Genomic DNA, 26,490 nt, shown 5'->3' with positions numbered 1-26,490 from the left:
AGAACTGTGATTGAGCCCTTGATGTGAAGTTGCTGAAGCCTGCCCAAAATGTTGTGCAGGCTTTTAGGATGCGAGCCGAAAGGCACAGAGAGATTCCATTTTCTCCAAATTGGCTCATGGACCAGAGGTTTCTGGAAACTGTCACCATCCTACAAAATCCAATACCACAGCAAGAGAGCTTTGTTGGAACATGAAGCAAGTCTACCCAAAGGAGGCTCTGGCACTGAGGCCAGTCCCTGTGGGCACGAGAGTTGTCGACAGCAAGGGGTACAGTAGGAGTGACTCGATGGGTGGAACCCACAAAGTACAAGGCAGGAAAAGGTGCCTTTAGGAAGCCTTCAGCTCTGAAAGCTGTACTTGGCAGGTGTTGTGGATGTGATGTGAGCCAGGCACTGCTAGCTCATTTAATCCTGACAAGCATCCTAGGATGCAGGGACACAACTTCCCCATTTCCCACAGCAAGATCTAGAGGCAAAGGGAGGAGTGTCTTGTCTGAGATCCCAACACTGAGAGGCTGGTCTGACTCCAAAATCCACTAACAGACTGCCAAATTTAACGCAAACCTTTGTACTAAGAAGCAATTGGTCTTGTAGCATCCACAAGTGACATGAAGCACAGGCAGGGCACTGGGGAAACGCCTCCCAACAGCCATTCTGTGCAGTTCGTGGGCTAATAAGGTCTTTACAAACCCCCAGTTTGTCCACTTAAAAATTTAAAATACATGCTTTTTTAAAAAAAAATCTATATTTAATTATACGGCATCAGTGAAATTTCACTTGGGGAACGATAATCTAACATAAACAAATGCTTCCAATAGAAAAGGCTGTAATTTAAAATAAATTACTTTGCTAGTCTGAAAAAGGATTTACTCTCTTCATAGGAGGAAAAAAATATTATCTGGTATTAAGTAGCCCCAGTCAATTAGAAAATTTCATCAATAGCAAAGGACCAAATAACCACTCTAAGTCCTCCTGCCCTAGCATAGACTTCGTGGTTGGTCCCAGCCAAAGAGTGCACCGCCCACACTGGCCCAAGTTTCATTAAGGCTTAAAGTCAATTAAGCCACAAATCGGAACAATCATTCCTCCTTTGCAAAGTATTGATATTTTTTTCCTGGATGCTTTAGGGCTTTTCCAGCACTCAAGAAGAGATTTATGTTAGACAACTTCTTTCTGATTAAAACAAATCATAGCTCAACAATTCTAATTTCCTCCTTTCTAAGCAAGAAATGATCGGAGAACACAGAACCCAGACTCAGCCCCCAACCCTATCCCCTCATGCAGAGGCAGGCACTGTCAAACTCCATGAAATTCTGGGCACAGAGCCTTTCTCTGTCACTGTCTGTCTCACAGTCTCTGTCTCTGCCTCTCCTCTGTGTAGCCATCACAGTGTGTGAGTGTGTGTGTGTGTGTGTGGATGTGTCTTTCTCTGTATGGTTATCTCTGTCTCTGCCTTGTCTCTCTCTCTCTCTCTCTCTCTCTCTCTCTCTGGTTAATTTCTCTGTCAGAATGCATTTATCTTGACAGGTTTCAGGACAATTACTGATTAATCAAAAAGAAACAGGGACATTGGAAGCAAAGCCAATCTAAGCTGGTTTTTCTGACCTAAGTGATAGGAAACAGGAAGGTTTTTATTTATTTGAATAGCATCAAGTCATAGAGAGACAGAATTCCTACCCACTGGCTCAGTCCCCAGATGCCAGCAAAGGCCAGAACCGAGCTGGGCTGAAACCAGGAACCAAGAATTCAGTCCAGGTCTCCTGGGTGGATGGCAGGAACCCAGATACTTGGGCCATCACTGCTGCCTCCCAGGATGTGCGTTACTGGAAAGATGGAGACAGGAACTGGAACCAGGAATTGAACCCAGGCACTTTGATGTGAGACCCAGGTATCCTACCCAGTGTCTTAACCACAAGCCCAAATGTGCACCTCAGAAAAGGTTTTTAAACGAGGGAACTTGGAAGAGTTTGTGGGAAAATGAAATTAACTCAAAGGTGACCTGATGTTGGTACAAAAATATTTGATATTTATGCAGCTTTTTCATGACTTTCATTTTCCATCAACTTTTTGAAGATTCCCCTTGTGCATAGATTTCAAAATTTTTACACTGAAAAAGTTATCTTTTAATTGCCTTTTTCAGGAATTTTTTGAAGTCCCCTCATATTTATTTCCAAAAATCCTAATTTCACCTCAGGTCTTTCACTTTTTACAGCTGTTACTAATTTCTGACCAGTCTCTCCTGCATTAGCACACACTCTCAAGTGAAGACCGCAGTCTGGCTCCTGAATCCGCCTGCGAGCCCATTACTCCTTCTGTCCAGTGTCTGCCCTGCAGCTCATCTTTCCTGAGAGATGCCACTGCTCTGTCCTTCAAAACCACCGCAGGTGACCAACCCATCCCTTCCTTAGGAGCCAACACTCACTTCCCCAGTGCAGCCTGGAAAGCTAGTTAGCTGAGATTTCTCTTATCAGGACTAGCACCTGCCAAAGAACTGGAATAAAATACTTCCAATACAATGTACTATGAATAATGACCTCTTTTGTTACAAGCCAGAAGGTAGCTGAACTGGGGACACCTCGGTAGCACCAGTATGAAAATTGATTCAGAGAGCTCAGTATTTAAACATCATTTAGCTGTTTGTACCTTCTGGGAGTCTGGTTTGCCAAAAATAACCTAATCAACAAACCGTCCTTTCCTATAGTGGCAAGATACTGCTGCCTAGGTTGTAACTTCCATAGCTCAGCTGTCACCTTGCTTCACCCTCTCATTCCTTCAACAACTCTTCATTAACACCTTCCTGTCAATCAGGTACTATGCTACACACTGGGCAAACTACCAAGAGCAGTAAAGTAAGCAAGGCTCTGTCCTCCTATGGTATTTAATCTCTGCTGTGTGAACTTAGACAAGGTCCTAATGTTACTCTATCTCAGTCTCTATCTGAAAATAGCCACCTGAGATACCAGCATCCCATATGGGCACCTGTCCCAGCTGTTCTACTTCTGATCCAGCTCCCTGTTAGTGCACCTGAGAAAGCAGCAGAGGATGTCCCAAGTGCTTGGGCCCCTGTACCCACATGAGACACTGGGGTGAAGCTCCTGGCTTCCTCCTGGCCCAGCCCACTTGTTGTAGCCATTGCAGGAAGTGAGCCAGTGTATCAAGGATCTCTCTCCTCTGTCTCTCCCTTTCTCTAATTCTTTCAAATAAATTAAGAAATCTTTAACACACACACACATACATGCACACAGCCATGTTTCCAAAATAGGCAAACAGGCAGCAAGATAACATGTCTCTAAAGAAGGCATAATTAGCTGTCTAAACCACCCTCTGTGGGCTTTAGCTTCTCTGTCATCAACTAGATGACATTATGAAGCCCTTTCTAATCCTCCAACTTTATCATCTGTAACCATAGTATGCTCCATTGTGACACAGTAATTCACAACACTCCACTAATAGACAACAACCTAGTTCAAGCTCCAATTTTTCATTATGTTTCTTGCATAAATTTACTCCCTTCTTAGCTATACATTCAAAGCAATGGCTAAAACAGTTACATAAAACCCACTGGGTGATATATGACTAAACAAAGTATTTACCAGGTATTTCAAAGCAATACAGACTACGTCTGTTCTGCTTTGCTGTCTCTCCACAAGTGTCCATATTGGCAAGTCTCTGAGGAGGTCCCCAGCCTGTAGTATGATTGTCACCATGAACAACATTACCAAGTGCCCTGGCATTGCCTCCAATGATACGGACCCAGGGCTCAAAGTACACATTTATCCATCTCTGTTTCCAGCATGGACAGATTACCATCCATCCCAAAGAGATGGCAATCCCAACAGATGAACCATCCCAAAGAGAAGGCAATCCTGGGGCCGGCACCATGGCTCACTTGGTTAATCCTCCACCTTGCGGCGCCGGCATCCCATATAGGCGCCGGGTTCTAGTCTCGGTTGGGGCACCGGGTTCTAGTCTCGGTTGCTCCTCTTCCAGTCCAGCTCTCTGCTATGCCCCGGGAGGGCAGTGGAGGATGATCCAAGTGCTTGGGTCCCTGCACCTGTGTGGGAAACCAGGAAGAAGCACCTGGCTCCTGGCTTTGGATCGGTGCAGCGCCAGCCATGGCGGCCATTTGGGGAGTGAATTAATGGAAGGAAGATCTTTATCTCTGTCTCTGTCTTTAACTCTGTCAAAAAAAAAAAAAAAAAAAGAGAGAAGGCACTCCTCCAACAATCACTGTCCTCTTTTACATGTTACCATGTGGATTCCAGGTAGAAGATTTACAGTGAGAGTAGATTTAGCTCCCTCTCACATGGAAACACACTCCAGCTCCTCAAGTGCCCATCACTATCTCAAAGAGGAAGAATCCAGAAGGTTCCAAAGCATGGGGAAAATAAATCACAGAAACTATCTCCAGAATGGAAACTTAGCAGCCTGTTTGACTATAAATGCCTGAGTCCTGGATACATTTGCAACTCTTCAAGAAACAGAGTCAATCTAGAGCTGGAGGCAGACTGAGAACTGGTAGGAATGAAAACAACAAAGAGGAGACAATCCAGAATTGAAGGGGAAAATGGTCAGCCTGTTGCTGGGAACGGCCCCGGTCCCCCTGGTACAGAAGCCACCAAGGCTGCCACTCACATGCAGCCCCACTGCACTGCTCAGACAACTGCTCATCAGCGCTTGCTGCCCTCCTCCTCTCTTGGTGTCCGCCTGCTCTCCGTCCACTCACAGTACTTCCCGATCCGAACTGTGACGTACCCAACCATAAAGGATAAAACCCCCCTCTTCCTAAGAGAGGGCTACAGATAAGGAAGCCCATTTCTTTATATCCCATCAAGTGTCTCAAAGTAAGGCCTGCTTTCTCCTTTAGCTCGATAAAAGTTCTCAGGGTCAGAACCATTACAACGGCTTGCCCCTTGTTCATACATTGCGACTCAGCTGACGGATTTCCAAGCCTTCTGTGACTGTCAGGAACTAAGCCAAGCATATCTAGCATGATTCTTGGCTTTGCCAACTCATGGCTGCATCTGGAACTGCTGCTAACCCAAACCACGACTTCCAGCATCTCCCAGCCTCCCAACACCCCCCTCTCCCTAATTCAGCCCAAGTATCTGTCTGTCTGCATCACCCCACTCTGATTTCAATGGCAGAATGAAGCTCTTTCTCCTAAGAATGGAATCGAGGTCCTGAAGGATCTGAACTCACACAGCAGCTTCCAGCCTGGTTGTCCACACTGCATGCAACCCAGCCCACTCAGCCTTCCCAGCATGTGCTTTACTCATGCTCTGCTCGTGCCTTCCTTCCACCCCAAAGTGCCCTTGCCATCTGGACTGCCCACTCTGCCAATACCTCCTTCTTCAATGGTCCTGCTTTGAGACCGTGGGGAAACCATCTTTCTTGAGTCTCAGGATAAAGTACCATTCTTAACATGGTTCTCGGCATGGACATCACTTACAGTTCGGGGGCATCACCTCCTTGGTACTCTTCCCACATTGTCTTATATCATCCTCTATCACAAGTACTTAATACGAGTGCCAGAAATACCTATACCATTGTTTCTGAGCAACCTGAATGGCTCAGACGTTGGTAAACTCAGTCATGAGGAAGTCTGATTTTGTAGGTCAAGAAAAAACTCTGTACCTTCCCTTTTATACAACAAAAAGCAAATTAAATGAGATCCTCTCAACTTTTGCACGGATCACAATCTCCTGAAGGAATTGCTAAACAGGGATTGCTGGGCCCTACCTGCAGAGATTTCCAGCTGGTAGGTCTGGGGTAGGACTCACGAATTAGCATTTCTAACAAGTTCTCAGGGGATGCTGAGGCTTCAGGTCAGAGGTCACCTTTTGAGGGGCGCTGTGCACTTTTCAGCACAGGAGAAACCATGGGGATCTCTCAGTGAAACAGTACTGAGATCATTACAGGTGTGTCCTGCCTTTAACACAGACCCCTCCCAGCTCTCTTTCTTGCCCCTTCTATTGCCTTTTTAGTTTTCTCCTCTTATTGCTTACAATTTGATGTAGATTTTAAGCATCCTGTAATTCATCAACTAATTCTCTCCTGGCTACATATTCCAAGTAATTAAAGTTCAGTAATAACTTATTCTTTCTGCTCCAGCACCTGCATTTCATTTGTTTATTTTCCCAGAGTCATAAATCTGAAGGGCTGTCAAAGTGCCATAATATTAGTGCAATAATCAAAGTTAATTAGTCCCTCTCAATAAACAACAACAAAGCCATCACAAAGATGCATTGAAGTTTCTCCCAGCTACCCGGTTTACAGACTGCACTATGCTCCTAACAATCAGGATCTGAGAATTGTTAGGTAAATAAGCACAGTGTTCCCCAGTCATTTCAAACAAGACTGTGCTCTTCGTTTCCTCTGATTCATTAATTCCTGGAAGGAAAAGCTGGTCTGGGCTCCTGTATGCACTGCCTGCTGCAGGATACCAAGGTGAATCATTCTCCCCAGCTGCCTAGCCTTACGTTGTGCATCCCAAGCTTCAATAAAGAAGGGAGACAGGGGTTGCAAAGAAATGAGAGGGGTCGGTCTCCCTGCCAACTTCTAGTCACTCAATATCTTCAATAACTTTGGATTTATTATTTAGGGAATTTGAGAAATGCAAGTATTAGTCAGGTTCTGATGAGAAGGCAGCCAGCGGAAGTCAGAGGGCAGATCCAGTGCCAATGGGGAGAGGATGCTTTGAGGAAGACTCTGCCTTCAACGTAAGGGAGAACTTTCTGATCGAGAGCTGTGCAAAAATGGGCTGGGCCAGCAGGGGATACAAAGATTCATCCATCAGTGGCAGTATCCATGACAAGGCTAAATGACCCCTGTATAGAGTGGCCTGAGCACTGGAGAAGAGGTCAGACTAGGCAACCCCACCCCTGGTGGCCGGCACCACGGCTCAATAGGCTAATCCTCCGCCTGCAGCGCCGGCACCCCAAGTTCTAGTCCCGGTCGAGGTGCCCGATTCTGTCCTGGTTGCTCCTCTTCCACTCCAGCTCTCTGCTGTGGCCCATGAATGCAGTGGAGGATGGCCCAAGTGCTTGGGCCCTGCACCCGCATGGGAGACCAGGAGAAGCACCTGGCTCCTGCCTTCAGATCAGCGTGGTGCGCCAGCCACAGCAGCCAGTGGGGGGTGAACCAACGGAAAAGGAAGACCTTTCTCTCTGTGTGTCTCTCTCACTGTCCACTCTGCCTGTCTAAAAATAAAAAGAAAAGAAAAGAAACCCCTGGTTTGTCAAGGAGTACCATCGGCTTAGCCTATCCAGTCTTTTCTCCTTGACACCATGGCTCGCATGTTAGTTATACTCCAGTGTGTCACACATTTTCCCCAAGCACAGTGGGTTGCCACAGACACACTGTGTATTTTCATGGGTGACGAGTTCACAAGTGATTTGGCTGCTGGCTGCATCTGAATAGAGATCTCTCATGACACGCATGTGTCATCCAGGGATACAGTCATCCAAAGGCTTCACTATGCTGAAGATTCACACAAGGGACCATGAATGAGGCTGCTGGCTCTGTAGCCTCAGTTCCTTGTCCCATGGGCCTCTCCATAGGCCTGAGTGAGTGTTCTCACAGCCTGGTGGACAAGTGAGCCAGGAGGAAGCCACAGCGCCTCTCAGGACCTTCCTCAGCAATCACACACCTTCATTGGGTCCACACCCCACCCAGATGGGCCCTCCAGTACCAACTCCACCCTCTGTGAAAGGACAGCTGGCTCCGCACCAGGGCAGGACACTGAGGACATGCTAGTTGTATCTTTCCCCGGGGGGGTGACAGATGGACACCCTCCCCCTGCTCCTGATCTCAGCTCACTTTAGTATCAACAACTGACACCCTTGGGGGAAGAAGAGCTAGTATTTATTGAATATTTTTATTGTTAGACAGTAAGAGAGATAGACATAGAGAAAGGTCTTCCTTTTTCCGTTGGTTCACCCCCCAAATGGCTGACACAGCCGGTGCACAGCGCCAATCCAAAGCCAGGAGCCAGGTGCTTTCCTCCTGGTCTCCCATGCAGGTACAGGGCCCAAGGACTTGGGCCATCCTCTACTGCCTTCCCGGGCCATAGCAGAGAGCTGGACTGGAAGAGGAGCAACCAGGACAGAATCCGGCGCCGCAGCCGGGACTAGAACCTGGGGTACCGGCGCCACAGTGGGTACCTAGTGAGCCACGGTACCGGCCTCTTGAATATTTTTTTAAAGAATGTAGAATTCAGAGTTGAATTTGGAATGATTTAATAATACTTTCGGAGCTATTGGAATGGAATAAATGTATTTGTCATGTTAGACAAACATCAATTTGGGAAGGCCAAGAGCAGAATAATGAGACATTTTGGAGGCATGTGTGCCTCCAAACCCCACACACTGAAATCCTAAGCCCCAGTATGATGGTGTTTGGAGGTGGGGTCTTTGGAAGGTGATTAGGTTGTAAGGGCAGAGCACTTGTGCTAAGCTAAGTGTCCTTACAAAGAGAGATGAGAGCCCCCTCCCTCCCTGCTCCACCATGTGAGGATACAACAAGATGATTCCTATCTGAAAAAGAACGTGGGTTCATCCAAGAACCCAACCATGCTGGCAACGTGACCTCAGACTTTAAGTCTCTAGAACTGTCAGAAATGATTTTTTTAATCCACCCAGTCTATGATAGTTTTGTCAAGCAACCCAACATAAAATAAAGAAGCATTTTTCCAGGTCTTGCACTGTGGAGCAGTCAGTTAAAGCCTCACCTTGCAGGGCCAGCATTCCATATAAGCATCAGTTCGAGTCCTGGCTGTTCCACCCAGCTCTCTGCTATGGCCTGAGAAAGCGATAGAAGATGGCCCAAGTCATTGGTCCCCTGCACCTGCATGGGAGACTCCTAAGAAGCTCCTGGTTTCTGATCAGCTCAGCTCTGGCCAATGCAGTCATCTGGGGAGTTAACAAACAGATAGAAGACTTTTCTCTGGCTCTACCTCTCTAACTCTTTCAAGTAAATAGAATTAAAAAAAATTTTTTTTGACAGGCAGAGTGGACAGTGAGAGAGAGAGACAGAGAGAAAGGTCTTCCTTTGCCGTTGGTTCACCTTCCAATGGCCACCGTGGCTGGCACGCTGCGGCTGGCGCACCGCGCTGATCCGAAGGCAGGAGCCAGGTGCTTCTCCTGGTCTCCCATGGGGTACAGTGCCCAAGCACTTGGGCCATTCTCCACTGCATTCCCTGGCCAAACCAGAGAGCTGGCCTGGAAGAGGGGCAACCGGGACAGAATCCGGCGCCCCGACCGGGACTAGAACCCGGTGTGCCGGCGCCTCAAGGCGGAGGATTAGCCTGTTGAGCCATGGCGCCGGCCAGAATTAAATTTTTTTAAAAAATTTTTAAGAAGTCCCCTCCCTGTAACTGTGCCTTGAAAAAAAAAAAAAACATTTTTCCAATAAGATTTGCAAGTGTATTTGTGCATTTTAAGGACCCAAATTAGACATGTCAGCCTCTCTTGCACCTACCATTTACTGAGTCTCTCATGTGTACCAGGTTTTATGCAAAGGGCTCTATCAGCTATTTCACTTTATCCTTATGACACCAAAAGCCCGCACCACTCTGCACAGAAATGAACCAAGGTTCATAGAGAGGATCAGATCTGCCCAGGATCACTGAGTGAGCACCTGTTCACACCAGGCTCCAATCCCGGGTCTTCATGATGCCAAAGCTGGGATGCTCTCTTCTCCACTGACTTGCTTGAAATGTTAGTTTAAAATAAGCCTTAACCTATTGCAACATGTGCTGGTGCAGTCTGACCGTGGCCTCCTTGTCTACACTGCATCTCTACCCACTGTTGTGTAGATGCATTCATCAGCACAGGACTCTCTTCCCTCTCTGTTTATCCTAACACCTGCTGCGTTTAAGGGGCTCTAGTTGCTCTGTATTAAACGTGAAGAACAGTCTCAGGCATATTTCCCTCTCTCAAATCACAGAGTCTAAAGGCCAAGTGGCCAGAAGCACGCTTTTCAAATAATGGCCAAACACCATATGAAGATGGAGTTAGTCTCTTCAGACTAGGTCAACATTACCAAGAACTCAAGGGACCCCATGTTAATGAAAGGATGTATCTGCTTTGGATTTCACATTATTAAGAGGATGGTTCAGTGGTACCCACAAATGCTCGGCTTTCACTTTAAAACTCCACAGTTAATCACAGCCTTCATTATATGAATGTGACAACAGATATAAAGTTTGAAAAGATTCAGTCCAAGAGTGTGAGCAGGAAGTGGTGGCAGGAAACACAGTAAAGATATAAAAAGAGTGATCAAAGAACAACGAGTAACGCTCAAGAACAAGTCAAGGCAAAATTTTTGGAATCTATAATGAAATCTAAAACTTAGAGGGTTAGCACCAAGCACAAGTTTTAGGCATTCTGGAGACAGCGGAAACTCAGAATATTTCAGCAACCAATTATGTTTATGAGGAGGATGAATAATTTATTATCTGATAAAGAATCTTTCCTGGGCTTGTGACAAGAAAGGTCAAATGGGCAACTTAAGCGGAACAGTAAATACACTTTATTCAATTTGAAATGGAAGTCTAAGAACGGACAGGAAGGGAAGGGCTTCCTAGGTTCATCAAGTCCATCAGATTTTAGAAAGCCACAGGGGACACCCTCCTTCCTAGGGAACCACAGGCCCCCTCCTATTGTCAGCACAGGAGCAGTCACTCACACACACCTCTAATAATGTCATATTTGGCTAAGTCCTCGAAAAAGGCCCATCTCCTGGCACAGCACACATCTCAAATTTTGAATTGGGCAACAGGGTGACTTTGGGGTGACAGAATATGGCTTCAAGCTCTGGGCCCACTACGGACCTCATTGCCGTGTGTGCTTAGGTAAATTCTCCTCCTCTTCTAAATTCAGCTCATCTGCACAATGGGATTGACATGCATGCAGCACGGAGGTTTCATTGTTAATGGAGTTCCAGGCTCTGGGGTTTAAAAAGCTTTTAAAAAAATTACGTATAGTGCCTCGTCAAAAACAAGTATGAATACTCATCCGTACCTGCAAGTAACAGCAACAACCTGGCATTTTGTTACAAAAAAGTGTGCCACGAAAGAGCCACAGAACTTTACCCTTTTGTGAAAGTGTGTGCTTATTGGTTTAAGCAAGCAGTTCATATGCTTACTGCTGGATCACAGACCTTTTTATAGCATCCTTTACTTATTGAAAATCCAGCGCTATACAGAAAAACAATTTTTAAAGTAAACAAATGAGGAACAAACCCAGTGGCTGACTTAGGATGAACTTTTTCCTACCATCTGTAACTATTACTAATATTAATAGCTTTTATATTTTTGGTTAGCTAAGGATAATTCCAAACAATGGGGATGATCTCCACAACGTGTGACGTTTGTGTTAGATGCCAACCATCTTTTCCAAGCTAAGTCACCAACTTAGACAGGCGTGAGGCTTGTATATTACCCATCCCACAGGATGTATGTCTCCTTCCAGCACACACACCTGTCACATGAAAGGAGGAGCCATCACACCCGGGGCCTTCCTAAGGAGGCATGCACAGCTAAGCAAATTGCAGGACTTAAGCTTTTACTATCAAAGGAGAGTAGGGTAAATTCCCACAATCAGCAAAACCATACCAGCTCATCAAGTCACGGAGTAGATTTCAGGGAGCCTAATAGGAGCTCGATTTCTGCAGAAGCTCTTCAACGCACAAGTGATTCATTACTCAGCCTCCCAGCCCATCCTTACCATCATTTCATGAAAACACAGGGTTGTCAGTATCTAAGAAAAGCACAGCAACGTGTCCAGCTCAAGTGCATAACACAACAGGAGGCCCCAAGTGTGCCATATCTGACAGTAATGCCAAACTTCTTATCTCTGATGCTTGTCAGGGAGGCTGCAACAACGTAATACTGCCAGTGTTTTCCATATGCCTCCACCCCAGCGAGATAGAGACCCAGTATCAACTTTATTGAAAACTGGAATCATTACAACACTTCAGCATCTGACTGTGTCTACAATCACCTGAGCATGCGTTCTCTCCCTAAAACATGCATATTCCATTACCTTGGGCTAATAAATCTTTTATTTTTATCCCTCATCTCCCTGCTTTCTCAATAACCATTTTGATATAAACCATTGCTTGCTGTTCCTGATGACTAATCCCTTAATCATCTTTCCCAAATATATGCAAAGTGTGTTTCTTTGTAAATACAGAAGAAAAAGCAATCACATAAATAATTAAGATGGCTTTTCAAATGACAGTTGAGTGCTAATATAAAGTACACTGGAAAATACCAATCAACAAACTAAATACACATCTATTAAAATGTAGGAGTCCAGACATATGAAGACAGAAAAAGAATTAACTACAACTCCATCTGAATTGTGCTGATAAACATCCTCCCTACAGCTCCTCTCTCAGCCACTTGGAGAGGTTAAGAAAAGTAAGCATCATTTTGCACTTTCATGTATGAGTAAGAAATTATTATTATGACCATGAACAACAGCAGCTACCATTTGATGGTGCACTTCATCTACTCCCACAATGCATTAATACTTCACGTACAGTCCATGCATTTACTATATAACCACTTATATCTCGACACACATATTACAATCTGCATTTTACAAAGAAACTGAAGTTTACAGAAATTAAGAAACTTACCCAAAGCCATAGGGTTTATCTACATCTAGTCTTTGCCATTATAAAACAGCATGTTTTATAGTTATCAGCTGGGATGAACTGCACCCCTAATGGACAACGACAATGCCCAAAGTCATTTTTGGTTGTCACAACTGGAGTGAGGAAGGAAGGGCAGGGGCTGAGATGGATTTATTTTATATACTCTGGACATTAGTCAGTTCGTGTCAGAGCAGCTTTATAGCACTGATTGGATTTAATTTCTGGATTGGAGTAAACCAAGTAGGTATCACCCCATGAGGCAGTTGGTTTCCTCGGGCTTCTTAAGAATCTTGCTAACGGCCCATGACAAATTTTACCAGAGTAGCTGGGCCACATGCTGGTTGTATCCTCCTGGCTGATGGCACATCTAGGCCAAGATGAGAGACAAGTTAGCAAAGCTTAGGCTTTGAGTGTTTTGAAGGGACCAAACACCCTCTCCAAACTAAATACATCCAAGTTACTCCTTCCTTAGGATAGTGTAACAGGTTCATTCTAGGGAGTCAGGGAGGGGTCAAATACTAACTCCAAGAGAAGGTCACAGGCTTTCTGGCCATGTCAGTCCACTTCCGCCCAACCTAACCTGTTGGCTCCCTCAAATCCCAGTAGATGCCAGAGTTTCACACTTCCTACTCTGAGTTCACTGGCACTCCCTGTTGAGTTCTTTACATGGTAATACAGACACTGCGCAGGCCTGGAACAGGTTAGTTGGGCCAGTCACTCCCAAAAGTCCCTCCTCTCTCTCTCAATTCATCATCTCCTACTGCAGCCCTGAGTCCTGAACACAGCCCCACCGCTTTTCCTCTGGCAAACAACTTGGGGGGGGGGGGGGGGATTGGTTGGTCAGCAGGTGTCCTTAGGCACACCTGCTCTTGCTCTACTCAACTCCTTCTTTGACAAGATCTCAAGTTTTAAGGACTAGTATTGTGGCATGGCAGGTTAAGCAGCCACCTAACAGCAGCCCTTATTAGAGCAGTGGTTCAAGTCCTGGCTGCTCTGCGTCCAATCCAGTTTCCTGGTAACACACCTATGAAGGCAGCAGATGAAAGCCCAAGTACTTGGGTCCCTGTCATCCATGTGGGACACCTGAATAGAGCTACTGGCTCCTGGCTTCAGCCATGCCCTGCCCCAGCTGGGGAGTGAAGCAGTGGATAGAAGATTTATCAGGGGCTGATGCTGTGGCATAGTGGATAAAGCCTCCACCTGTATTACCAGCATCCCATATGGATACCAGTTCAAGTCCCAGGTGCTCTACTTCTGATCCAGCACCCTGCAAGTGTGATTGGGAAAGCCGTAGAAAGTGGCCCAAGCCCTTGGGCCCCTGCACCCACGTGGGAAACCCAGAGGAAGCTCCAGGCTCCTGGCTTCAGATCAGCCCAGCTCCAGCTGTTGTGACCATTTGGGGAATGAACCAGAGGATCAAAAACCTCTCCCTGTCTCTCCCTCTCTCTTACTCTGCCTCTCAAATAAATAAATTTTTAAAATAAAAAATTTTTAAAAACTCTCTCTCCATTCTCTGTGATTCTGCCTTTCATATGAAAAAAAGCTAACAAGTTTTAGATTCCATGTTAGAGGTACCTAAAATCAAGAAGTTAAAATTTAGCAATCTATTAAGGAGAGAGAAGTGGGGTTCTGAAGCTCTATGTAGGCCTTCCAAGAGCTCCACATGGGGAGGCTGAGGACTTCCTGCTGGGACTGTTTATTAGGTGTGTCCTAGCACCTAAGTAGCTCTTGTTCTTTACATGCCCCACCCCCACCCCCTTGGAGGTCATTAGCCCTCAGGATAAGGAGTGCGATGTGCCACATGTCCACAAACACAGCAAAAAACACAGACAAAACAAAAAAACCCATCCCCAATAAGCACAAAGAATAAACCACAGCACTGCCGTGCTCACACACACTGCACCAGTGTCCCAGAACTGGAGAGCTCACCTGCAGTCCTAACAGAGATGCTGCTGCCAGGCAGAAGAGAACTCACCCACCCGGAGAGCAGGAAAAGATCAATTTCCCATACAGCCAACCACATGGGCTCCTAGAAACACCCAGGGCAAAGTATGAACTTGTCTTAGAGGTAAACCACACCAAGCTGCCATCCGTATGGAGATGTCACCAAGGCAGACTATGTCACTGCACCTGCTAACTGCCTAACCACATAGGCATGAACATTTCCAGGAATCTTTTCTGTAAATATAATTTGGAGTTGATGGGTCTCCCATCCCTCCCTCCTTTTTAAAAATTTACTTTCATTTATTTGAAAGGGGGTGCTGGAGAAGGAGAGACAGACAATCTTCCATCCGCTGGTTCACTCCTCAAATGCCTCCAATGGCTGAGGCTGGCCCAGGCCACAGTCAGGAGCTGGAAACTCGATCTGGGTCTCCCACATGGGTGGCAGAGACTCAAGCACTTGAGCCCTCACCTGCTGCCTCCAGAGTACACATTTGCAGGAAGATGAAGTCAGAAGCAGAGCCAGGACTTGAACCCAGGCACTCTGGTATGGAATGTAGCACATGCTAAGTGGCATTTTAACGGTTACACTAAACACCAGTTCCCCACATTTTTTAATTAAGCTAAATGGATTGGCCTCTTAAGAGAGTAGTTTACTTCCACTGTCCATGTTAACCTATTTTAATTGTTTTCATTTCTCTCATTTCTAACTTTGGAATATCCCAAACTTCTCAGCAAGAGGGCTTTTTCCCATGAAACTATTAGTGCAGTAATTATGTACAGGTTCTTAATATACTTCTATATGGAATGTGTTTTCACTTAGGCTGTACTTTATTAACAGTGGTCTGCGATTCCTATCAAGGATATCTAGAAAGTAAAGGGCCATCAAGCAAGATCAAAATTGTTTCCTCCAACAAATATGAGCACTGCTGATTCATCACACAAATAATATTGAGAGAGTTTGAAGGCAAAATCTGAAAGGTAATGCACACCCATAGTACTCAATGTGGTGGGAAACCCAACCATGGAGTACAGGAGACATACTTCAGGCATGCCAGTCAGCAGCACCAAGCTAGGAGTCTGACCCTGAGCTCGCCAGCTAGGCAAGTCCCTTCTCTGTTCTGAACTGTCCCTTGACTTCGATAAAATGCAGACAATCAGGGTTTTGCATCCTCCAGAATAAAGGATATTTTGCCAGGGCAAAGCACATGAAAGGGATTTGACAAATGGAGGTTGCTAGCTGCCCCATTGTGAGTTATGGGAAAAGCATTCTGCTGGCAAAGAGGTAGACAAGAGTGTTCTGGAACACAGCGATCCTGGAATGTGCAAGGGCAGGAAGAGGAAGACCAGGCAGGGAAGAACAAGTTGAGTAAGGAGGAACTGACTCTATCCCCAGAACTGGAGCTGGGAATGCCTGCAGAGCCTTGGCACTTAAGAACCAAGGTGGAGCCAAATGGCCCAAAGACTCCTGAATGGGCTCTTGCACAACAAAAAACTTTGGATCATTTGAGCATCTCCTGTGAGGTGCCAATATGTCACAGTACCTTTCCTGCACAGATGCCAATGTGGTTCATCCTAGATAAAGTATGAGGATGCTCAGGCGGCTAGCAGCTTAAAAAACTGGAGTTGATTAAATTGACCTTGAGAAACACAAGAAGCTAGTATTTAATGATATGCCAGTTAAAATCCCTGTGTAAAGATGGGAGATAGCTGAAGGCCTGAGGAAACCATACCAGTAAATACCAAGGGTAGAAAAGTGGGGACCAAGCCAGATGTAGGTCACTGAAGCACATCCCTGGGATCTGAGACTCTGAATTATAACAATAGTGCAGTGACAGGAAGCAGTACTGACAGCTGTTGGTGTAGATTTCAAGTCATCACATTCATAACATGATCCAAGGGAAATGAGGGACACAGTACCATGGCATACAAGAGAACAGGGAAGAGATGAGATGATGGAGCGGTTGGGATTTTTCAGTCCATAACCTATAAAATCCAATTTAAATGTATGAAACAGTGTGTGTGTGTGTGTGTGCTTCTGTTTCACTTTCCCATGTCCCTGACACTCAATGTTTTTGGATGACTCTTTCTGTGGTTATCACTGGCTCCCAGTATCTGAGGGGGACTGGTTCCAGGATCCCCAGGAATACCAAAATCTGCAGATGTTTAAGTCCCTCACACAAAATGATACAGAATTTGCACATAACCTATGCATAACCTCCTGTACACTTCAAATCATCTTTAGATTAGTTATGATACCTAATACAATGTAAATGCTATTCAAATAACTGATATACCGTACTATTTAGGGAATAATGAATAAAGTCTATACTCGTCCAATTTAGATGCAGGTTTTCTGCACATTTTCAACATGCAATTGGTTGAACCCGTAATTCAGAACCCATAGGCTGACTGTACTATATGATAGAATGAACTTGAACTATACAATAATAAATTCTATTCCCTGAAACTCTCAAATGGACTCAATTATGGTTATAATACAATAAACAGAGCCTAATGTTGAGTTTTTTAGGTCCACCCATTCAATCTTCTTCACAAGCAAACAAGCAGGTTCCAAACAAATTAAGAGTCTTACTCAAGATCCCACAAATAATTAGGGCATATCCAGGAACTCCTGCCTTTATGTATCAAGCAATAGTTCTAATAAGACAAATGCAGATCAATCTGCTCGCTTATGCGTTACGTTCTAAGGAAAGAGAAGAAACTTAAAGAAGAAAAAGCAGCGTGTTTCAGCATTATCTCCCAGGACTCGGTTCCTTATTAATGTCATTCCACACTATGGTCACTACAACATCTTAGAGCCATGGAATTTGGCTTTCCAGTTAAAATCCTAACAACAAATGGGCAAACTTTTACAAGGCTGACATTCTTCTTGTTGCTAGACAACAGGTACCCACCTATTATGTCAACAGCAAGAGAAACTGGAGCAGCAACTGGGAAACTGTTACTCAATTTTTAAATGCATTCATCTTTGAATCAAGAATCCACTGCTAAGATTCACTCATAAATACACACACAAATCTGTACAACAGCAATGTGCCCTACACCTTAGTCTAGACCCAATTTTCAACAAAATTCATGAAAGACTGATGCAAGAAAGATGAACCCAACTGTATAACAACATTGCTTGGAATAGCAAGACAATGCAAACACCCTACATAACCATCAAAAGGGAGGCTGGTCAAGCAACTTATGGCATAAGCACACAGTGGAATACCATGCAGCAGTTAAGAATGATGGAGTTGATCTATGTGCACCATGAAGGAAAACTCTCATATAAAATTACATTTTAAAAAACTACAGAAAACTATGGGTTTGCTATACATAAACCTTTCCTGGAAGAAAACACAATCAATTGTTAACAGTGTTTACCTTTCAAGAAAAGGACAAGGAAGAACTTCCACATTTTACTTTTGTTCTTTTCATTGTAGATGAACAATCAAGTCATATGCATGCATTAGCATTTTTTCTTCTTTATACCTCTCTAAAAACTACTATTCCACCTAAAAGAATTTATTTTTCAAGTATAGAATCAGAAATAGTTTAATTTTTTAAATAAAAAAAAATTAACCCAGCAGCAGGCATTGGACCCAGAAGTTAAGATACTAGTTAAGATGCCAGCATCCCTTGGCAGTGTACCTGTGTTTCATTCCTGGCTAGCTCTGACTCCCAATTCCAGCTACCTAATAATGCAGACCCAAGAGGTCTGCACTGATGGCTCAACTAACTGGGTTTCTGTCTCCTACATGGGCAATCTGAATTGAATTCCCAGCTCTGTCTGTTGTGGTCATTTAGGGAGCAAACCAGCAACTGGGTGTTTCTCCCTCCCTCTTTCCCTCTCTCCTTCTCTCTCCCCCTGCCCCCACACCTCTCCGTAAGTCTCTGGAATAAATTTAAAAAATAAAGACCTAACCAAATATGATGACTCCAGTCATTTGAAATTTATATTTAAATACTTAAATTTATAATATTTCACCAAAAAATATTGAAAACTCAAAAATAAATCGTCCTTTTCTCTCCTTTCTTAACTTTCCAGTCCCAAAAACCAGAAATGTTCTTAAGCAAACCATGCTTTATTTCTTCAAGTGGAAAAAATAAATTCACAGCAGTAAGCAAATGAAGACAGCACGGCAAGGGTTATCTGAGCTTCCTCACACTCTGCCCTGGCCACACTACTCTGTCCCCCACCCCCTCCTCCCAGGGCCACCGCACCTGCCTTTCCCTCACCCCATCTGGCCTTCATCCACACTCCAGGTCTTTCTCAAGATCTCAGTTCCATCTTGTCTTCCTCGGGACTGTTCCACTGAACCTGCTACCACCGTTTCCAACTTACAACGAGTTTCATGTTTCCTGGGTGCCTCTCATCTTCCACCACCGGCTGCAAGCTCCACACATGTAGTGGCAGTGTCTGCCTGTCCTCAACAGGAGACCGAGTGCCCATCACAGAGGCACACCTCACAGAAGCCTGGATCAATGCAGCCTGTACTTGATGCTGACACCCAACGACCATGTTCTAACAATCCATCAGTTCCTGTCACTCTCGAGCTCAAACCTTCTAACATCTTCTTCACTGTCCCTCAACCCCTAAGAGACATCTCCATGTTTCCACACATGCTACTCCTACTAAAAAAGTGTTTCCCCTGACGTTTGTGGCTCATCTCTACTTCATTCAGGTCTCGGATCAAATGTCACAATGTTAGAGTGTCCCTGCTGAGTCACCTTTTACTTTAATCAGACCCACCTGACATCATGTTCGATGTTAATACCTGCCTAGTAAGCCAAGGAGGGCAGGGAGCTTTTGTTTGATGGTTCGTTCTTAGTCTCACAGCATGGCAATCCCTGTCCCCCAGAACTCTGCATACTCAGAGATACTGACACCTACATCTACAGAGACGCAGAGGCAAGAAACCCAAGGAAGAGTTAAAGCCTACTCCTTTCTAATCTTAAAACCCATAAGCATAACAAGCTCCTCATTGCATTCAGGGGTGTTAACCACGTCTTATTTTCTTAGTAAATGAGTTAAATGAGTAAACATTTTCAAACCACTGACTAATAAAGCAGATGACATTGACAACGAACTATAAACAAATGCGTGCATAATAACGGGCTTGCTCATCCTTTCATTCATAAAGTAAACAAAGCGAAGATGACTTCAAAAATAAAGACGTTATTCCAAGAGCAATAAACTTTATGCGCTGCACTAAAACCTCCATGTGTTTAGCCTGGCGTGTATTTGACAATCAAAAGAAGAAAAAAACCCAGTCAAGTGCTTACCCATTCTTCTAAAATGCGTGCCACCGCCTCGCTGGCTCTTGCCATATTCCTGCAGGCCAGGATCACATGTGCACCATGGAGGGCAAAAGACTTGGCAGTTTCAAACCCTATGGTGTAAAAAAAAAGTCAGTATTAAAAATCAGCACATCAACAACCTAAGTCATGGAGAGAGATCTTTTCTGAGCACCACCTGCATTCTCCAGTGGAGACATTTCCAGTGGCCACAGTTGTGGAGTACAAAAACAACCAGGGATGCTATAAAGTATCTTACAATGCACAGGACAGTCCTCCTTACCAAACACCCTCTGGCCAAGAATGTCAACCGTGTGAGTTTGGGACAACTTGACCTCAGATCACAGAGGGTCCAAAGATGAAAGCAGAGTGATGAATAGAGTCCATGGTATGCCTGGCCATTTCACCGTAAGTAATCAACAGACCCCATGCTAAAGACAAAGACTTGGGGCCAGCGCTGTTGTGCAGCAGGTAAAGCTGCTGCCTGCAGTGCTGGCATCCCATATGGGTGCCAGTTCAGGTCCCAGCTGCTCCACTACCAATCCAGCTCTCTGCTATGACCTGGGAAAGCAGTGGAAGATGGCCCGAGTCCTTGGGCCTCTACACCCACATAGGAGACCAGAAGCTGCTTCTGGCTTTGGATCAGCACAGTTCTAATCATTGTGGCCAATTGGGGAGTAAACCAGCAGACTTAAGACCTCTCTCACTGCCTCTCCTTCTCTGTGTAACTCTTTCAAATAAATAAATAAATCTTTAAAAAGAAAAAAAAAATAAATAAAAAACCCACAAAGACTTGGGCTCCACTCTGACACAGGCCTCCGGCTCTTTTTTCACAAATGGAAGCCCAGGATTCTCATCACCACCCTCCTACTGAGAACAATTAGAAAAGCCAGGCAAATGGCAGTGTACACACGCACGAGCATGCATGCACACATGCTCACATAAACCCCATCTGAAGGCATAGAGAAACACCAGCACTGAGAATTCTGGTGGACAAGATCTGGAACAGCTGAGAGGCCTCAATCTGGCAGCTTTTCCTCCTCATGGCATATTCAAGTTCCAAAGTAGTGGTTGAGAGCAGAGAATATGGGCTCAGTTTTTAGCAGATTCACAATGGGACAAAGACAAATTTGAGCTTAAGGTGAACCAAGGGAGAGAGCCTTTTAACTTATAACTCCACTACAGTGATCTGCTCCTACTAAGACAGGACAGTAACACGACTTCAAAATCAAGCCGGTCAGACACGACAACCATCGAACTCCAAATCAATCAGGAGCAAGAAGCATTCACACCCTAACCACAGAAGACTGCCCCTGCTGCCTCATCAGGGACATTCCCCACCTGCACACCAGCCCAGAACAGCCCAGTATGTGTGTGTGTGTATATATATACATATATATACATATATACATATATATATACATATATATATATAATATATAACCTTCCTGGTGGGGCTGTGGCAACGCTATTTTGAGCATGCTGTGTGCAAAGACAGAAATGGCCGTGTACACAACAGCAGGGCTATAGGCCAGCTGAAGTGCCATGGGTACCGGGGGAGGAGCCAGAATGCCAGGCCAGGTGCAGAGGGGACACTGCCATGCCACCCCACCTGGTGAAAACCCCTACCCAACTCCACTCACTCACTCAGCCAGCAGCACCTCTTCTGGCCACTCTCTCGTGTTCGAGCATATGCCACCCTGCCTGCTCCCCTAGTAAACATCCTCTGGGTTGCAAGGTGGTCTCTTAACAATTCCCACTTCAAGGCAAAGAACCTCAAGTTTTTATCATTACCTGTCTAGTTGCCAGACACAAGAAAATACTGTATTCTGGGACAAGAGCGGTGACACAGTGTGTAAAGCTACTACTATGGATGCCACATCCTAAATCATGGTGCTTGGGACAGAGTCTTGCCTCAGTGGCAATCCAGCTCCCTGCTCATGTGTCTGGGAGGCAGCAGGTAATGACCCAAGTACTTAGATTCCTGCCACCCGAGAAAGAAACCCAGACTCTTTATTCCTACTTTTGTCCTGGCTCCTCTTCGGCTGTTGCCAGCATTTGCAGAGTGAACCAGTTAATAGGATGTATTTCTTTCTCTGTTTCTCTGTCATTTTGCCTTTCAAATAAATAAATTAAATTTTAAAAAAAATACTATACACTCCAGACAAAGATACCATCATCCAGAGTCTCCAATTGCCACTAAAATGACTTCAAATACTCAAAATCTCTGACATGCAGAAAAAAAAAAAGCTAGGCAAAATGAGAATTTAGCCTAGTGGGCACAGCACCCAGAACCCACATCAGGGTGTTTAGGTTCAATTCCTGGCTCTGGCTGTCAACTCCAGCATCCTGCTAACCCCAGAAAGCAAAGAAGGCACAGGTTATGTAATGAGGTCTGGGTCTTGGCTCTGGCCCTGGTCCAGACCAGGCTACTGCATGTTGAAAACTGTCTCTCTCAAATACATTTTTAAAAATTTTAAAAATAGTGAGGCATGAGACCGGCACTGTGGAGTAGTGGGTAAACCGCCATCTGCAGTGCCAGCATCCCATATGGGCACCAGTTCGAGTCCTGGCTGCTCCTCTTCTAATTCAGCTCTATTTTATGGCCTGGGAAATGAGTAAAAGATAGTTCAAGTCCTTGGACTCCTGCACCGACATGCAGAAAAAGCTCCTGGCTTCTCATCAGCCCAGCTCTGGCTGTTGCAGCTATCTGGGGAGTGAACCAACAGATGGAAGACCTCTTTTTCTCCCCACCCCCAACCAACTCTGCCTTTCAAATAAATAAATTCTTAAAAAAAAAAAAAAAAAAGTGAGGCATACCAAAAGCAAAGTCTTCACCAAAAGCTAGAGGGAGAAAAAAACAAATGTATAGGAAATCACATAATGAAATGATCAGATATAGTGATTAAAGTAACTTTAATTAATATATTCAAGGAACTGAAAGACCAGATGGAGAATGCTGCCAGGGTACAGGAAACAAAAAATAGATATTCTGAAATTTAAATGCCATAAAAGCAATTGATACTTCAATGTGTAGGTTTAACAGAAAACAAGAGATTGATGAAGAAAAGATTTAGGAAACTAGAACATAGGTGAAAAGGACACATTCAAAACGAAGCCTTAAAACACGTGATAGAGGGTGATTAAGACATCAAAGCATACAAAATATAGGTGAAACAGATATGTTGAGCCCCCAAAATAGATTAATACCTAAGCAATATTTAAAGGCAAAATGTTTATGGAAAATTTGCATTAGCTTTCAACCCCATTTTTATACAAACTTTTGGACGCTCCTTAGCATACATAGCATAGTAATGTCACTGAAAACTGAAGACAGGCTAAGAAGCAGTCACAGGCATACAAGGTAGGGCTTCTGCCTCCATGTAAGCAAAGTGATAGAAGCCAGGCCTGAAAGAATTAAGACTTCCAACTTGGAATACTATACCCCACGAAAATACCTTTAGAAGTTAATGCGAAAATGTCTGAACTAACAAAAGCTGAGAGATCTATCTCCAGCAAACCTACACTAGAGCAAATACTAATGGAGGTTCTTCAGGCAGAAAGAAAATGACACTGGATAGAAATCCAGAGGTTTCTTGTAGAAAGCAATAATAAAGAGCAACACAGAGAGTAGAAAATCCCTAAAAATATTAATAATATTTTGTGAGTTTTAAAATGTAGAGCAAAAATTATTATATTTGCATTAACATACAACCTATTATGACATGTTCATCACTTTAAATCATTAAAAGTGTCATTAGGCCACTGTCTTATCCATGAAGTGCTACAGTGCTAACTTTAGTAGACTTAAGACAAAGATCCAGACTGCATTCTTTACATTTAACAAGCTCATGCAGAAGACAAGTAGAATTCAAAGAAGAAAAGAGAAATAATGAGCAACAAATTAAATAGGAAGCCAATAATCAGGTGGTATATTTAAACCCAAATAAATCTGTAATTATATTAAATATAAATAGAATAAAGAGTATAATTAAAACACAAAGATTGTCACAATCGATAGAACACACACATGCAATATCCTCCCTATGAAAGAATTTGCATTATGTTTTGTAATCCTAAACCTAAGGATTAAAAAAGTCAAAAGAATGGGTAAGGTATACCCAGTGGAACATATGCCCAAAGAAATCGGGTGTAGCTATACTAATTTCAAAAAAAAAGTAGACTTTAAATCAAAAAGTATTACAAGAGAAAAAAGATGAACATGTCATAATAGTAAATTTCAATCTATCAAGAATATATGGCACTTCTAAATTTATATGTACCTAATAATAGAGTCTCATACATACCCAAGTCAAAATTTGACAGAAGTAGGAGGAAAAATTTACAATCATCGTGGAAGATTTTAACATATCCTCCTCAGTAAGATAAAATAAGCAAATTACAAGTACATAGAAGATTTGAAAAAATAATTGGTAAGTGAATATGCTAAACACTCAACATGCATTCAGATGTTTAAGGAGTATCTACAAAATTTACTACATGCAGAGCCAAAAGCAAGTGTCAACAAGTTTCAAAAGATTAAATGAACATGCTCTATGACTGCAATGAAATTAGAAATAAAATCCCTGAGAAATTCCTCCTAGAAATATTTTTTTCACAAATACGAAGTTGTGACTCAAAAATTGCAGTGAAAACTATCGAGTATTTCAATTTTAAAAACTCAACATATCAAAATGTATGGTCAGTTAAAAGGCACTCTACAGCCCTAACTCCATACAAGGGAAGTTCAACAAGGTCATGGGAAACATTTAGTATGAAAAAAGCATGCATGGATTTCCATAGTTGGAACGAAAGCTGATACAGCCACTATGGGAAGCAGTATGGAGGTTCCTCAAAAAATTATAAATAAACTACCAGAGGAACTCACAGTCCCAGTTCTGAGAATGTATCCAAAGGAAATCATGCTCTGACTGAATGAGATATCTGCACATCTGTGTTCATGGCAGCATTATTCAAAATAACCAAGATATGCAAGAAACCTCAATGCCCACTGACAGGTAAGTTAGTAAGCAAAATATGCATGGACACACAATGAAATCAGACACACAATGCAATACTCTTCAGCCTTAGAAAAAGGGAAACTCCAGGGGGTCAGCACTGTGGCTTAGTGGGTAAAGCCGCTGACTGTGGTGCCAACATCCCACATGGACACTGGTTCCAGTCCCAGCTGTCCCACTTCCAATCCAGCTCCCTGGGAATTCTGAGAAAGCAGCAGAAGATGGCCCGAGTGTTTGGGCCCCTGCAGCAACATGGGAGGCCCGGAAGAAGCTCCTGGCTTTGGCCTAGCCTAGCCCCAGCCGTTGAGACCACTTGCAGAGTGAATCAGCAGATAGAAGATTGTCTGTCTGTCTCTTTCTCTGTCTGCTTTATAAATAAATAAATCTGGGGCCGGCACTATGGCGCAGTGGGTTAACGCCTCGGCCTGAAGCGCTGGCATCCCATATGGGCGCCGATTTGAGACCCAGCTGCTCCACTTCCCATCGAGCTCTCTGCTATGGCCTGGGAAAACAGTAGAAGATGGCCCAAGCCTTTGGGCCCCTGCACCCGCGTGGGAGACCGGAGGAAGCTCTTGGCTCCTGGCTTCGGATTGGTGCAGCTCTGGCCGTTGCAGCCAACTGGGGAGTGAACCATCGGATGGAAGATCTTTCTCTCTCTCGCTCTCTCTCTCCCTCTCCCTCTCCCTCTCCCTCTCTCTGCCTCTTCTCTCCGACTTTCAAGTAAAATAAATAAATCTTTAAAAATAAATAAATCTTTAATATTTTATTTATTTGAGAGGTATGGTTACAGAGACAGGGAAAAAAAGTCTTCCATCTACTGGTTCACTTCTCAAATGGCCGCAACGGCCAGAGCAGAGCTGATCGGAAGCCAGGAGCTTCTTCTAGGTCTCCCATGTGGGTGCAGGGTGTCCAAGCACTTGGGTCATCTTCTGCTGCTTTCCCAGACCATAAGTGGAGAGCTAAATTGGAAGAGGAGCATCCAGGACACAAACTGACACCCATATGAGATGACGGCACCACAGCGGGAGGCGCAGCCCACTACACCACAGTGCTGGCACCAAATAAATCAATCTTAAAAAAAAGAAAGAAAGAAAAGAAATAAAACACTGTCATTTGCAACGTGTGTAAACTTGGAGAACTGTGCTAAATGCAGTAAGCCAAACATAGAAGGGCAAACTCTACATAGTGCCACTTTCGTGAAGAATCTCCAACAGCCCAACTCAGCTAAGCGGAGAGCAGAATAGTGTTTGCCTGAGACAAGGGGAAGGGGGAATCGAGTTCTTACAAGGTGCAAGGTTTCACATACACAAGGTGAAACAGCTGTAGAGATCCACTGTACTGCACAGTGACCTTAGTTAATTACACTATATTGTGTATTTAAAAATTTACAGAGGGTAGATCTCATGTTTAGTGTTCTTACCATACATGCACATACTTCATACCATATAGTAATAGTAATTGGGGTGGGTGTTTGGCTAGTAGTTAAAATGCCACTTGGGACACCCATATCCCATATCACAGGGCCTAAGCTGAAGTCCCAGCTCCACTCCCAATTCCAG

At 44.1% G+C, this 26,490-nt stretch overlaps 1 protein-coding gene across 1 annotated transcript in view; it reads right to left on the bottom strand.

The window, feature by feature from the left end:
- Window positions 1-26,490, bottom strand: part of WWOX (WW domain containing oxidoreductase) — a 1,015,207-nt gene that overhangs the window by 934,905 nt on the left and 53,812 nt on the right. Inside the window, exon 5 of the mRNA XM_062175786.1 lies at window positions 19,902-20,008. Within this exon, the coding sequence (XP_062031770.1) occupies window positions 19,902-20,008 (107 nt within the window). The remainder of the gene's footprint in view (window positions 1-19,901; window positions 20,009-26,490) is intronic.

Source organism: Lepus europaeus, chromosome 19 (assembly GCF_033115175.1).
Source record: "Lepus europaeus isolate LE1 chromosome 19, mLepTim1.pri, whole genome shotgun sequence".
Lineage (NCBI taxonomy): Eukaryota > Metazoa > Chordata > Mammalia > Lagomorpha > Leporidae > Lepus > Lepus europaeus.
The sequence above is the reverse complement of the archived record's forward strand: the minus strand, read 5'-3'. Positions and strand labels throughout refer to the sequence as shown.